The 15179-nt window shown below is 36.1% G+C and overlaps 3 protein-coding genes across 7 annotated transcripts in view; 1 reads left to right on the forward strand and 2 right to left on the reverse strand.

The window, feature by feature from the left end:
• Positions 1-7872, reverse strand: part of LOC100745280 — a 12426-nt gene extending 4554 nt beyond the window's left edge. For 2 of the 4 annotated variants that reach the window (XM_033321016.1, XM_012391041.3), the window contains exons 1-6: positions 7541-7865; positions 6775-7468; positions 6536-6665; positions 6272-6390; positions 3034-3128; positions 7-951 (exon numbers count right to left, since the gene is read on the reverse strand). In XM_033321016.1, coding sequence (XP_033176907.1) covers positions 7-951; positions 3034-3128; positions 6272-6390; positions 6536-6665; positions 6775-7468; positions 7541-7551 — 1994 coding nt within the window. In that variant the 5' untranslated portion in view covers positions 7552-7865. Of the gene's footprint in view, positions 1-6; positions 952-3033; positions 3129-6271; positions 6391-6535; positions 6666-6774; positions 7469-7540 lie in introns of all 4 variants that reach the window. The other 2 variants (XM_012391111.3, XM_033321047.1) reach the window with 2 other exon arrangements.
• A 708-nt stretch (positions 7873-8580) lies between these two features.
• On the forward strand, positions 8581-13222 carry LOC100745398 (protein transport protein Sec23A). Of its 2 annotated transcripts, none has more exons than XM_033320976.1 (11): positions 8581-8775; positions 8897-9179; positions 9271-9357; positions 9438-9684; positions 9755-10004; positions 10069-10719; positions 10788-10941; positions 11023-11174; positions 11249-11423; positions 11498-11719; positions 11900-13222. In XM_033320976.1, the coding sequence occupies exons 2-11, from the start codon at positions 8901-8903 to the stop codon at positions 11939-11941; spliced, it is 2259 nt and encodes a 752-aa protein (XP_033176867.1). In that variant the 5' UTR covers positions 8581-8775; positions 8897-8900; the 3' UTR covers positions 11942-13222. The 2 variants fall into 2 exon arrangements, with proteins under 2 accessions (XP_033176867.1, XP_012243471.1); XM_012388048.3 differs by having other exon boundaries at positions 8582-8775; positions 12424-13222.
• On the reverse strand, positions 12330-14589 carry LOC100745518 (calcineurin B homologous protein 1). The gene is made up of 4 exons (XM_003484382.4): positions 14029-14589; positions 13610-13873; positions 13440-13533; positions 12330-13358 (listed from the first exon to the last, which is right to left on the reverse strand). The coding sequence occupies exons 1-4, from the start codon at positions 14093-14095 to the stop codon at positions 13214-13216; spliced, it is 570 nt and encodes a 189-aa protein (XP_003484430.1). The 5' UTR covers positions 14096-14589; the 3' UTR covers positions 12330-13213.
• Between the last annotated feature and the right edge of the window lie 590 nt (positions 14590-15179).

The raw sequence follows: 15179 nt of genomic DNA on the forward strand, positions 1-15179 counted from the left end.
TCGCCGTCGTCGACGTCGTCGTCGCCGCCGTTCAGACGACTCCGATCTTCGTCCTCGCTCACCGTTCTCCGCGCGTCTTTCGTCCCACTGTCGTTCCTCTCTGCGACCGTTCCACCCTTGTCCGTTTCGACGAACGATCTCTTCGACACCGAACTACCCTTCTTCTTCCTCGACTTCTTCGATCCGACTCTCTGATGATGAACGCGCGACAATTCCGCTTCCTTCTTCGACTCTCTTATCCTTTTCTCTTGCACGTTCGAGGATATCGCGCCAAGGCTCTTGGTCGTAGTCGAATCCGTTTTAGGCTCGTCGTCTCGCGCCGTATCCTCGTCTTTCGTCTTCTTCGAGCTCGAGTTCTCTTCCAAACGATGTTCCACGAGGGCAAGGTCGTGGTCCTCGCGTTGATCGCAACTCTTGGTCTCTAACGCAAGCTCGGAAGCAGAGAAAGTGGAGCTCTCGTCCAAACTGACGTCCGTGCGATGTTGCTCGAAACTGTTGCTAGCGGTAACTATCAGCGGCGACTGGTTACCACTGCTAGACACCTGACACTGATCATCCAACGACCACGAAGCATTGATGGACGTTGTCGGACTGCTACAATCAACGGTTGGATAAACGTTCGTCTTGTCCGCGACGAAATGGTGAGCCAGGTCCGCGGTTCGGGAACGTAGTAACGAGGTGATGTGTTGTGGGACTATCGAGGACAACGACGGTGTCGATGACGGTGGTGCGGGGATCAGGCTACAGGTGTCGGATAGAGCAGTACGCACGGGGGTGCTGGTTACGTAGGATTGCGTAGTATCGAAAGTAGCGACAGGCGTGACTGATCTTGCGTTTACGCACTTTGCCGCGTGATTCTCGGCCAGGCACTTGGACGCCCGGGCCTCCTGCAGCTCCCGTCTCAGCGCCAGAGTCTCTTCCTCGAACGCGGCGATCTCGCGGCCTTCGTTGCTACGTGCCAATCAACACACAATTTCCACCATGTTTATATATACATATGTGTTCAGCACGCGGAGATCGCGCGCGCGTATTATCCATTAGACGGCGTATGTGTTTTGTTGGTTCTGCGTTTTGTGGGTGGGTGTTTGGTGCATGCGGTCCCATTTTCACGTGCGGGGTGTAAATAATTGAGAAAGTGCGGGTGCAAAGAGAAGATGGAAGGATAAGAAAGCTGGGAGATGGTCTCGTGCATTTTTTTTTCTTTTTCGTTTTTAAAAGTGGGTGAAGTTTCTCTCGAATCTCGAGACTGAGTTGCAGCGTTTCTCAAATTCAGGTTCAGTGGATGAAGGTTTGCGACAGGCGAGTTACTAAATATCCAAGTGATCCGCAATAATTTCGACTAATTCACTTACAAACAGCGAGTGTTTTCGCAGAAGCTTTCTGTTAAAATGACGATTCGTAAGCGTTCGCTGGATGGTTTTAGCGTTAGAGAATAGTGTCGCATAGATGCCATTTAGTTTGGTAATCATTTAGCGAGAAAAATCTTTAAGAGGATTTTGAAATAGCTTTTAAGCAACAAGTGGCGATTCGTTTAAGCGTTTACTCGGTGATTTAAATCGAAAGAACGTTACTGCGATAAAATTAAATAATTATATTTGGTAACTAACGTCCGTAAAGAGAAATTCTATACCGACGTGTATATTAGATTTTCTGAAATTTAGAAAGGAAAGAAGAGTATGGCTGTATGATAATACGCTGGATACATAACTATTTAGCGATGAACGTTTCAAGACTGTTTTTTTTTTTTTAATGATTTTCGAGAAGAGGGACGAATACCAGTTTGCAAAGGGAACGACATTCCGAGTTGAAACTTAAATCTAAGAGAAGAAAGTTAAAGCAATTTCAGCTAGGTAATTAATTTAGTGGTTTTGAAAAATAAGAGATAAATTGCAACTCGCAAGCATTCTGTGAGATCAGAAATTAGCGGTTAGTTTGTTAAAAGATCTTAAAGAAAAGTGTCTAAAAGTAAAAACGAATAGGCTGAAAAGAGGAAAAAATGTGGTAGAAGCTCGAGTGATTATTTGAGAAGTTCTAGCTAAGGTGTTAGTTAGTGCGCTTAATAATTTTGTAGTTCGGATGGTTTCGGTTGTTAAATGTTCGTGTAATATTTTATTTAGAGAAATGAATACTTCTAGAGCTACAAAGGCAAGTTGTTGCATGCTGGTTGTTAGTAATAGACCAAAGTAATTAATTCGGTGATCAGAGATTTCCTATAAGAAAATTGAAAATATTGTATATATATCTTCTATAATATGTTATAGACGACAAAGGAAGAAATAAAGTTCTAGCAACACGGTTGGTGACCGATCTTCTGCGTTAAATCAACAAAAATTGCATCGAAACGTTTTGCTCAAATTAGAAATAAATTCTTGCTACTGCCATAAAAGACAATGAAGTCGTAAATAAAAACACGTGTAAAATTGCAAAGTACATTTTTAATTAACGAAACACTCCTTTTAGGTGACAAAGAAATCTAACAATAGATAAGACGATATAAATAATAGAAATATCGTAATTTTGTTCGGCCTGCCCGAATGCAGGAAAACGGGGAAAACGACGCGAAAGAAACAGAGGGCGAGAATGGAAAAAATTGGAAAAAAATAAAAAATGAAAAGACTACGATCTTATACGATCTTTCCGCTGGTTCGGAAAAAGATCCAATAAAAGTATGTAATAAAGAAAAGGAAAGTATATCGCGATATGCGACGGCAAATCAAATTTCAAATTTGCTTCCACCGATCAAATCGTAGAAATAAATTATTTCGACAAAGCTACTTTTCCGTGAAATTCCACGCTTATCGCTCGTGATCGCAATTGGAAAATACGTTGGATCGATAGAAATTCCACGTGGTCTATCGATATCAATGATATTTTACAAGATTTAAATTCAGTGCGAAACGCATACTAGATGAAAAACCACGTGTAAAACAATCCACAAAACCTGTATTTGATAAAAGAAGAAACGATGAAGAAGTAGCAAAGTTTATTACAGGAATTTGCAATAATCATGCCAAACTATAACTGGGTACTCACTTTACGTTCAGCTTCAACATGGCAACTTCCTCCTCCAGTTTTGCTATTCGCCTGTCGCTTTCTTCTTTCTCCTCCATCAGTTTCATTATTTGATTCTGAAACGATCCGACGAGAAACTCGTGCGTTCATAAATGTTCTTTCGTTAACGTAAAAGGTTTCTATTCTATTTAGAAATAATTTGAAAATTATTGGCGAAGCGTGAATTTATTAGAAATACAGAGACATAAAAATAAAGATGTGCACAGGTTTAATGAATTTTAAGACGGTCGGTCGAAAGAAATCTTTCCCGAAGTTTCTTCCCGTCGGAAGAAAACGAGGATAAAGATAAAAGATAAGGGGGGGGGCAATAATACTCGGCACAGATAAGATGGCTCGGCACGTTTCGAAAGAAATCAAACAATTTACATAGCAACCTGCAATTTTTCGCCAGATAACGTTTTACTGGCTTGGATCTCTTTGCTCGTACGATTCTCTAGAACGTGCTCGCAATTACCAAGTGCCGTGGAAGAGAAATAATATTTTTGAGAGGAAGCATTTATGATATTCGTTTGCACGTGGTACGATAATTGATTTTCAAGTACGTACGTTCGTACATATTGTACGTTATACGATATTCCTTAAAATCCGCTTAAATTTCTTCATCTAACGCCAGTTGCGATGATAGTCAAAGAATTAAACAACACTGGGAACGTCCTTCGATCGTAATTTTCCAAGATGTAACGAAAATACCAATTGAGCGTTCCTCGTGTGAAACGTTCGTTTCAAGACATCAGATTCTAAGATTATAAAATATTCGCAATCGTAAACGGTCTGTTCGATAGCGATAAAAATTCGTCGCCGACGTAAAGGAAAATCCTTTTGTGAAGAGCGGAAAATCAAAATAGCGAGACGGTGCGAAGAACAGGATTCCGTGAATCGTCGCGACGGCCACTTGGACCGCGTGAAAACGCGTCGAAATGCCAGAAAGCGAACATGGCAGAAATTTACATGGTCGAAAGTGGAAGGTCCCGGAGGTTCAATTACGGAGATTGGCAACGAGACGAAGAGAGGCTAGCATGGCGCGGACGGCCATCGCTTCGGCTGATGAGGCTAATGGATGGTTGAAACCCGAGAAGACAGAAGAGGAAAAGAGGGAGAGGAAGGAGGCCAAGGGAGAGGCCGTGACAGCCGCTAAGTGCCTCATCCTTCACCCTTCCTCGTCCCTCGACGCACCGTAACACACGGGGCGAAGCGTTCTCTCTTCCTCCGTCTTCCTTTCTACCCCCGTAGCTGACACCCTCATGTGAAACCTAATCATTTTTACCAAACGTCACGGATATTTCGTATTACGTCTACATTAGGTTCTCCGGTATCAGGCTGGGTTTTTATCGAGAACACGAAGCTGCCTTTCGTTTCCTCGGTGAGACCAATTAGGGGATGAAGACGATTTTTACTGCGATGGCAGCAGGAGAATGCAATCGGAGTAAGAGTACGTTTCGAGTCTTTAAATTGAAGGGGTTGCTATAATATGGAGATTCGTTTTTTTCTTTTTTTGTGAGACTACAAGAAGAAGAAGAAGAAGAAGAAGAAGAAGAAGAAGAAGAAGAAGAAGAAGGTTGTTTTTTGTGTCAATTAATATTGTATTTTTCCATTTGACCTTGGAGCTGAAGATATAGATATTATTTCATCCTTCTAATAATTTTAGAATTAATTTTAGTCACGATACTAAGTATCGTCTAAGTATATAATACCTAGGCTCTTTGTACGAGATGTTCTCGTTTGAACGCATCAGATTTCTCAGATAGATCGTATCAAGAAATATATCATTTACGTAAAGTATGATTCACACGTTACGTCAGGTAGATTTATGTAATTAATGTGACTTTGCTGAGAGTTGAATTGGAAAGAATAAAACTCACGAGAGAAAACTCGATAACTGAATGGACTCGATAGAGGAAAGTAATTTTAAAAAATGATGCAAAATACTGATCGATTATATATCACTGAATAATTGTTTATTCTCGACTAATATACGCGGTGAAAAATATTGCATTAATCAGTGGATGACCTGATACAATTGGATACCGATTTTTTGTCTCGTGTACCTCTTTGGTTGAAAAGAATACTCAAAACCTAATGTGAAAGTATGAAAAATAGAACAGCAGCAGATATTTTTTATTGATAAAATAACGAAGAGGCAAAGATTCAAATTGAACGTTATCTCTCATGAACAGAATAAATGCGGATATATTTGAGGATTACTTTGGTATGCGGATCCCCTTCTTAGATAATAAGAAATTAATCGAACGAGAATACCAATCTTGATTGAAATACGGAAAAAATTATGTTCTCTTCCATAAATAATAAACGATACGTTGACTAAGTTCGGTGAAACGCTTCATATTAAATAGATCGCTGTGAAAAATTACTCGAGAACAACAAACTATGTATGTATATATTTAAAGGCGGCTCATTCTTTTCAATCGCTAACTCTCTGCTAGACATGAATATGAATACGCTCTAGATACTTCTTACTGTTAATATGAAGCTGCGCAGTCGATATAAATATTACGAAAAACAGGGGAGTCTTTATTTGAAGAACGGTATATAAAAATTCCAACGCAAACGTACATAAATAATCAAACAAAAACAGATGGGGTCTCAGGAAACGCGTACGGACGAACTTGATCGATGAAAATTCGCGCGCAGATGATAATCGAGGAAGGAAAATTGTAAGAAAGGAAAAAAGGGGGAAAGGTGAGAGAGGGGAGAAGCGAAGATCACCTGGCCGTCCTAATCAAACAAAACGTACGAATGCTACGCAAACAATACGTCCATGACCATGTCATGGAAATGCCGAAAGCGTCGGTCGGAGCGGCACATTACCGTAGCCTAACTGCAAAGTAGATTCTTTCTCTTCCTTTCTCTTTATCCGCTTTGTTTTCACTTCCCACGTTTTCTATCCGCTGAATTTTTATCCCGTTTCGAAGTTTCCTGCCTTCTCTACACCGAACGAACTTTTTCACAAACCTATCGACGCTTGAGTCTACGATCGAAAGGACTAGTATAACGATAACACATTGTGTTTGTTTATGGAAAACTTTTACGTTACCGAATCACGATTATGAGTCGGTATTTTGAATAACTGTGATACGAGTAAGCGTATGGGGTGAAGCTAATTAGTACATAGGGAATTTGATTTAGAAACTAATTAGTAACTAATAGAAATTAATTTTTTATAAGTTAGTTTAATACGTACGTTTAAATTTGCCACTTCCAACGACCTTTGGTTCAGCTTTTCCTCGATCATGAATTTTACTTTTGAAACTAGTACCTCCTCGTATGTTTTGTTGGCTTGCCTGATTTCGCGAATAAAATCTGAAACAATCCAAATATTTATGGGATTAATTTCTTTTTAATTATACGGATTTAATGTAAAAACATAGAAGTAGAGTAACAAAAATGTATCGTAAAATAGAGGTACTAATAATAAGATACTATAACAATTTCCGTTAACATTTACCTGATAACATTCCTGGTTGATAATCCGAAGAACTACACACTGCTAACTTTGTCTTCATACTACCTATTTCAGACTTTGTTTCGTTTAACTCTTTAAACAGTTGATTATTGCTCTTTTTCAGTTCTGTCATCTGGAAGCAAAATTACGCGATTATTGATTACGTCTCTGTAATGCCTTAAATATATACCTGTGTTTATGTGGCTATAATCTATGTTTATTTATTAAGAAAAACTACTCACCTGTTCGATAAGAGATAGAACTAACTTATTGCTACGTCCAACTGTAGTAATGGAGCTACCACTGTCGGCGCTATCAGAGTCTTCGCTCTGACTCTGTACCGGTGCTTCCGCAGACCCAAGACCAGGGTCTGAATACCTCCGATGCTCTGAATTTATCTCGTCTCCATTTATTCCATTGTTCTTATTAGCAGTAGATGGCAAACTCGCGTAATCTCCGTTCTGATAGTTAGCAGGGACAGGAGATCCTCCCCCATTTTCTTGTAAACTCGTGTAACCATTTGCCATAGAGTTCATATTCAAGTTCAATGGTTGATTTTGATTACAATGTCGTCGGGGTCTACTGTGAACGGCTCTTATACCAGAGACTGGCACCGGCTGATACAGTCTATACATGGTTGGTAGTGAAACAGGCTCCATGGTGTATGTCATAGGCATCTGCGTATAACCACACATGCTAGGGTCAGATGTTGTAGTAAAGAGACGTTGTCCATTGTTCTGAAAATTTTGCGGCATGTTAGACTGCCACAATAACTGTGGATACTCCATTCCAGGTACTATATCGTTATTTTGGTCGTTTTGAAAGTTGTTCGTCCACGAGCTAAGCATACTGCTTTTCTTACTGGGTCGTTTTTTGTTCTTCTTGGAATGACTAATAACATCCTCACGATTCTCTAACCTCGAAGCGTCTAACCTGCTGAAGATTCATCAAAATTATACAAATTGACAACCATGTATCTTATGAACCACGAGAAACATCGCGTCTTACCTTTTATCCATTTTTACGGGATATTATACACTGTGTCAGAGGTTAGCCGTGGATCAACACTCGCGATGTACGTGACATGGAGACTCAAACAGATATCGTATCGTAACGCGTACGCTGGAATACTGACTTCCTGACTCGTATAAAGCTTAAACTTGCTAATTCACGTTACAGCATGAGTAGTGCATAATAGATAATAGTAAATAAGGACTAAGGACGGTAAACACTCGGCCTGCTCTATTCTATTCGGAATCGGTCGTTATCACTTTGTGGCTGATTGGTTGAATGAATCCCTACCATTTCGTTGTCACAAAACATGATTAGTTCTAGAATGACACCGCGAACTTTACTTTTTAGTTCTTAAAAACATATTATCGTATTATATTACGCTAATTATGCTACACTTTTTATAATTACTGTTACGCACGCTTTCAAACTTGCCACGTGCATGTATTTTTCGATGTAAATCCTCACATTTATTTGGAAATAAATGCTAAAACATAAATATCATCAGTTTGTTAAAAAAAAGATACAACTAAGAACTATTTCTTAGGAAATCAGCTTAAAATAGAACATTATTAACTGGTCAAGCATTTAACAAAAAAAAGATTTGTTTCTTTTTACAACTTAGCTAATAACCTAATAGCCTTTGGGTTTTCAAAGACTTTAATAAAATGTTTATTTAAAATGCAAAAAAATTTTAATGCATTATTTATTATTAAAAAGAGGATTACCTATCTTATCGATGTACTTGACAAATTATATCACGATTATAATTCTCCTCGGATTCTATGCACATTTCTGTTAAGTTTGGAACTTCGCAGTTCCACAAAATAAAAATAATTGCATTGTGAGGTTGTCAATGTACTTAGACACATTTATTGTTCTCTTTACATTTAGCTTACATCTTTCGTTCTAACGACAAAATAGAGGAATGATATAAAGCATTATAAAGGGTTATCTTTTTAAATATTCCAAATTTTTGTTTACTTACAAATTCACGTTCGAATACCGCCTGTGATATCAAAGCGCTGCACGCATGCGTCAAAGTAATTCTTCCAAGCTCCCAAGTGACGTGGCTTCAATGACGGCACGAGTCGTGCTGTTACGGTGAAATTGTGTCGTTTTAATACAATTGTAAAACAATATTGTAACTATGAGAATTTGATAGTTGAGATTATTTAAGATACTTTCAAACTCATTGTCGGGAAACAATAATTAAACGTCGATTTAATTAGGTATGTTTAACCTAAAATCACTAATTGCACCATTACACTTGTCACATATTTAGAAACTGTATGTATAATAGGAATTAAATATCAGTTGAATTTGTTATTATATGGTATTCGTTAATCATAGAAAAATGACTACTTATGAAGATTTCATTCAACAAAATGAAGACCGCGATGGAGTACGTATCACTTGGAATGTTTGGCCTTCTTCACGTTTAGATGCCACCAGACTTGTCGTGCCATTAGGAACACTTTACCAACCGATCAAAGAAAGGCCAGATCTTCCACCAATACAGTATGATCCTGTTCTTTGTACAAGATCTACTTGTAGAGCAATTTTGAATCCACTGTGCCAGGTGGATTACCGTGCTAAGCTATGGGTGTGCAACCTTTGCTTTCAGAGGAATCCTGTAAGAACCAAGTCATTTTGTTTTGAAAACTAAACAAAATTATCTTCTCTTAAGAAATAAAATAATATTTTGATATTTAATATGTTTTCAGTTTCCTCCACAATATGCTGCTATTTCAGAACAACATCAGCCGGCTGAATTGATACCGAAGTTTTCGACAATTGAATATACCATAATGGTAAATAATATCTATAAATCAAGGTGAAGCAGTATTTTTATTGATCCACAGGATCAATATTGATTGTTATTTTTATACAGAGAGCACAATGCTTGCCTCCTATTTTCTTGTTGGTCGTGGATACATGTATGGATGATGAAGAACTAGGTTCCCTCAAAGATTCATTGCAAATGTCACTTTCTCTGCTCCCATCTAATGCCCTAATTGGTCTTATTACATTTGGAAGAATGGTCCAAGTTCATGAACTAGGTTGTGAAGGATGTAGTAAAAGTTATGTTTTTCGGGGTACTAAGGATTTACAACCAAAACAAGTCCAAGATATGTTGGGTACATATTTTTATTTTTCTATAATAGAATAAAACAATGTAGAGTAAATATTTATTATAGAATGTTATAGGTATAGGCAGACCAATGCCGGGTCAAAATCCAAATCAACAAAGAGGACCAAGTGGACAACCACTTCCGCCAGCTAATCGCTTTTTACAGCCTGTACATAAGTGTGACATGAGTTTAACAGACCTTCTGGGAGAATTACAACGCGATCCATGGCCGATCGGTCCGGGAAAACGTCCATTGCGATCAACTGGTGTCGCACTAGCCGTTGCTACTGGTCTTTTGGAAGCCAGTTATGCTAATACAGGAGCTAGGTACACATTTCATTTGTAAACATTGTATTTAAGTGTTTTGAGTATATTTTACTATTATTTTCAGAATAATGTTATTTGTCGGTGGGCCTTGTTCTCAAGGACCAGGTCAAGTCGTAACGGACGACTTAAGACAGCCTATTAGATCTCACCATGATATTCAAAAAGATAACGCCAAACATATGAAAAAGGCGACTAAACACTATGATTCTCTCGCGTCACGAGCCGCAACCAATGGCCACATAATAGATATATACTCATGCGCTCTCGATCAAACCGGTCTGTTAGAAATGAGACAATGTTGTAACTCAACAGGTGGTCACATGGTCATGGGAGATTCTTTCAATTCTTCTCTATTTAAACAAACGTTCCAACGTGTGTTCGCTAAGGATCATAAAGGCGACTTGAAAATGGCATTTAATGCGACATTAGAAGTAAAGACATCGCGAGAAATCAAAGTTTCGGGTGCGATTGGACCCTGTGTGTCTCTGGGCGTAAAAGGATCGAGTGTCGGAGAACAGGAAGTAGGATTAGGTGGAACATGTCAGTGGAAATTTTGTTCCCTTACGCCATCCAGTACTACAGCATTGTTTTTCGAGGTTGTTAATCAACATACTGCGCCGATTCCTCAAGGTGGAAGGGGCTGCATTCAGTTCATCACACAGTATCAACATAGTAGCGGTCAACGAAGAATCAGAGTTACTACAATCGCTAGAAAGTACGTTAATATAATCATCCAATTATTAGATATTATTGTATTTTAAATTACAATATTCTTCATTACAGTTGGGCGGATGCATCAACATCTTTGCATCATATAAGTGCTGGTTTTGATCAAGAAGCAGCAGCTGTTCTTATGTCACGTTTAGCGGTATTTAAAGCGGAGAGTGATGACGGACCAGATGTTCTAAGATGGGTCGATCGAATGCTTATCAGACTGGTTCATATTTTTTACTAAATTAGCATTTAATATTTTATATGGCATACGTAATTTTTTTAACGTTAAGGATTTCTGTAATAGTGCCAGAAATTCGGAGAATACGCAAAAGATGATCCAAACAGTTTTAGACTTGCAGAGAATTTCTCTTTATATCCTCAATTTATGTATCATTTGCGTAGATCGCAATTCTTACAAGTATTTAATAATTCCCCCGATGAAACTAGTTTTTATAGGTCAGTAGCTGTTGTACTTCTGTGTTCCGATCAATCGAAACGCTTCGTTACTAATCGAATTTTACATATTACAGACATATGCTCATGCGAGAAGATTTAACAAATTCTTTAATAATGGTGCAGCCAATTTTGTATAGTTATGGATTTAGTGGTCCCCCAGAACCAGTTTTATTAGATACTTCGTCTATTCAACCAGACAGGATTTTATTGATGGATACTTTCTTCCAAATCCTTATATTCCATGGAGAGGTAGTTATTTGTTACTATTACTTATGATTACTTATAATAAATGATATGATCGTAATGAGTTTAATTTATTACAGACCATTGCACAATGGCGCCAATTAAAATATCAAGATTTGCCGGAATACGAGAATTTCAGACAATTATTAGCAGCGCCTGTTGATGATGCCGCTGAAATATTAGCTGAACGGTTTCCTGCACCAAGATATATTGATACTGAACAAGGTGGTTCACAAGCGAGATTTTTATTGAGTAAAGTAAATCCAAGTCAAACCCACAATAATATGTACGCCTATGGAGCGGTAAGTATATTTTGTTTTTCATTTTTATTCTGAATGATGCGTTTCATTTACAACATAAATTTTTTCTATATCAAACTATTTTATTTGTTGTTTACTTTCAACAACATTAAATATGAATCAATCATACGTAACTAATAATTTTTTTTATTATCATTTTTATCACCGTGATCCTGCAACCAGGGGATGCCGATACCCAGTGGGGTGTGTTCTTCATTCATTTGATAATTATATTTCTCTTATTATATTTGCTTTCATTGCTTTGGTAATGGAATTTGATCGAAAAAATTTACAGACCTAGACAGTTGATATCTATCTATGCAGTAAAATATTTATTTTCTCTTTATCATACACGTTTCTTAACAGTAGTAAAATAACTAACATATTAATCGTTACTTCGAAAGTTTACAGGAACATTAATATTGAGTCGTTTTAATTTATCTGACATTATTTAACACAATTTCATGTTGCTATAAAGCAAGCATAAAATTCTACACACTTTAACAGTTTTTTGTAGCAGTATTGTCACAATTCACTGGTGGTTGGCATCAAGACATCTTTTTTCTTAAAATATATTTTTATCAATTGTAACTAACTCTAATATCTTTTCTTCTTTTTTCTATGGATTTGGGAATAAAACTCTTTGATTCCTCTCTACTTCTACAATTATCAATTGTAATTTCTAATTAATTGTTATTATGATTTAGGAAAGTGGAGCACCTGTCTTAACTGACGATGTCAGTCTACAAGTATTCATGGAGCATTTGAAAAAATTGGCTGTATCATCCACGGCTTAAAATGCAGCGATACAAAAGATATTCTCATTGTTTTGCATATGTAAAATTTAATGTCTCAGACACTATGATGATAATTGACACCTATAGTTGCAGTCTATTAAGGAAGGTAAAATAGATACAGTAAGAATTTCCATTATAATGAAAATATACGATTAATGAAATATATAATAATTCTCCAATATTTTTTCCGAAGTCAAGATATAATTCATGTACAAATAAAATACATAGTATTAATGTAATACATATTTTACATCCATGTTTCCATTTTTTTAATGTGTCATTAATATCATAACTTATTTTTCAAGAATGCTCTTTATTATAAATGTGGTCACGTTCTCATTTTCTTTTGGAAAATTGTAAACAGTGAAGCAGAACGAATAATGGATTAGTTATTGTAAACAACAGGTTACCAAATCTGTAATGGCAATCGAGTTTGTATATTATGAATCATAAAAATATATAATATTGTACTATTTTTTATTAATTAAAACTGCAGCTGTTTTAATAACAATTTGAAAGAAATGCAATTTACGATATCTTTCCTTTTATTGTACCATTAAATAGCAAACGTTATTCAACCTTATCACAAACCGGCAGATGTAACAAAAGGTAATTGTATTCATTAATATTAATTATAAATCTTCTTACATATGCTCAACACATCAGCAAATTGTGCATCATCTAAACAAAAATAAATAAATTAACTAAGAAATCGTATAGACATTTTTTGCTCCACATCTGTCCTCTCTAGTGCTTTAGAAAACTCCTCAAATGAAATCATTCCATCACCATTTTCATCAGCCTCTACTATAGTTCTCTCTGCAATGCTAGTTAACTGTTCTTCGCTAAAATAAATAAATAAAAATTGTTCAGATATGTAATTGTTACTTTATATTGAAACTGATAAATCAGAACTACTTTCTTACCTAATATTTGCACCAACCATCATGTGCAAAATAGCTAGAAGTTCATCTTTCGAAATTAAATCATCATTATCTAAATCATACATTTTGAAAGCAACTGAAAATAATAAGAAACTTATAATATATTAAGACCTTTTTAACTAGATTTAATCAACAACATATTATTGACTTACATTTCAGTTTCTCTTGTCTAGAATTTAATCTATTAGGGCTATTCTTTTTAATGGGTCTGAAATGAGCCAACACTTGCATAAATTGCAAGAAATTCACCCTATCATTACCACTTTCCTCAAAGAAAGCATTTACAATTCTATCGCCAAGAGGATTTATTGCTAATTCTGGGATTCTCAGGAAATCTTCTCTGCTAAGTGTTCCACAATCACCACGATCAAGACTTGTGAAACGACTATATAAGCGTTCAATTTGGTTTGGCGTAACTATAATTACATCAAAATAATGATATAATGCTTATGCATAAACTTACATAATATTTGAATACATATGCATACATTTGAACAAGAATATCATAAACAAAACAGTGAATATGGATATCATTTAAAAATATTATAAGTATCTTATAAATTAAACTTACATCCAGTAGCTTCTTGGATTTGTGCTATTTCCTCTTCACGTAAAAGAAGACTAGATCTGTTACCCATATTTTTTTCGTGTAATAATTAAAATATTTTGTAATAAAATAATTTGATAATTTGAACTAGGTTCGACTAATCTGCATATTTAATTTCCTTGGTCAAAGTACAGTCTCCAAATATAATTCCCTGACAGGTTGACTGGCTAACCACAATCGTAAGTGTCAAAGGTAACTGATAATGTAGAAATTTCACTCAAAGTCGAAGCTAATATATGTGTGCCTGTACACTATACAACGTGCAATACTACAATCGACTCGTGGCAGTATATATGTTGCAGAAGTATTCTGATAAACAAATTGAATGTATTTAACATTAGTATGACATAATCAAATAATTTTTTAAAACCATCTTCTTTTATACGCTAAGTTTTTTTACAGCTACCTGCGATTTGTAATGTTAATGTTATTCTTTGCTAATATTATTAAATGTTACAACGAACCAGATTTTCTCTCTGACTGAACATAACTATATTCAACAAAACATGCTTCGTGCCAAAATTGGGAAAAAAAACTAAATTTCATATTCTAGGAAACCCTATGGCTACTATCAGCCACTATCATTTCGACATTCCATACTGGAGTTTAGGGACAATTATCCGAAAATTGAATCATGAAAAAACAACATGGAAGACAAAAAGGTTCTCGTTTTGCGCATGTATGACGTGTTATGAATATTTCAGACAGAGACAGAAATACTCTACTCATCTCTGTCTGTCTCGTAAAAACGAGAATCTATTTTCTTCCATGTTGTTTTTGCACAACTCAATTTTCAGATGGTTTCCCCTAGTGAATGTCGGGACCTGTTTATATGATCGTGACCAGTATTGTAGGAATCCCTAACAGACATTTCATAATTCGTAAGGTGTTCTCAAGTCATATTATTCAATAAAAAGTTCATAATAAAATGAATTTCTTTATTTATGTATATTAAATTATGGATAATCAATATCATGCATTAACATCCCTTTATCTATCCTTCATTTAATGAAAACTGATTTATTTAGAAAAACTTTTCCTTCCGTATCGTTTTTACTTTTTCTCTTGAAATAGAAAGTTATGTGAATCCATGTAATTTATATTCATAAATTACT

The sequence above is a fragment of the Bombus impatiens genome, unplaced genomic scaffold, assembly GCF_000188095.3.
Source record: "Bombus impatiens unplaced genomic scaffold, BIMP_2.2 scf_0010, whole genome shotgun sequence".
In the NCBI taxonomy this organism is placed as follows: Eukaryota; Metazoa; Arthropoda; class Insecta; order Hymenoptera; family Apidae; genus Bombus; species Bombus impatiens.

Bases quoted from the DNA above. Each gene is read 5' to 3' on its own strand.
- LOC100745518 (XM_003484382.4), bottom strand. From the start codon at position 14,095: ATGGGTAACAGATCTAGTCTTCTTTTACGTGAAGAGGAAATAGCACAA. The intron at 13,874-14,028 runs GTAAGTTTAATT...ATGTAATTATAG, and splicing joins AATCCAAGAAGCTACTGGAT to TTACGCCAAACCAAATTGAA. The intron at 13,359-13,439 runs GTAAGAAAGTAG...TATTTATTTTAG, and splicing joins ATGGTTGGTGCAAATATTAG to CGAAGAACAGTTAACTAGCA.
- LOC100745398 (XM_012388048.3), top strand. From the start codon at position 8,901: ATGACTACTTATGAAGATTTCATTCAACAAAATGAAGACCGCGATGGA. The intron at 10,720-10,787 runs GTACGTTAATAT...TCTTCATTACAG, and splicing joins GTTACTACAATCGCTAGAAA to TTGGGCGGATGCATCAACAT. The intron at 11,175-11,248 runs GTCAGTAGCTGT...TACATATTACAG, and splicing joins GATGAAACTAGTTTTTATAG to ACATATGCTCATGCGAGAAG.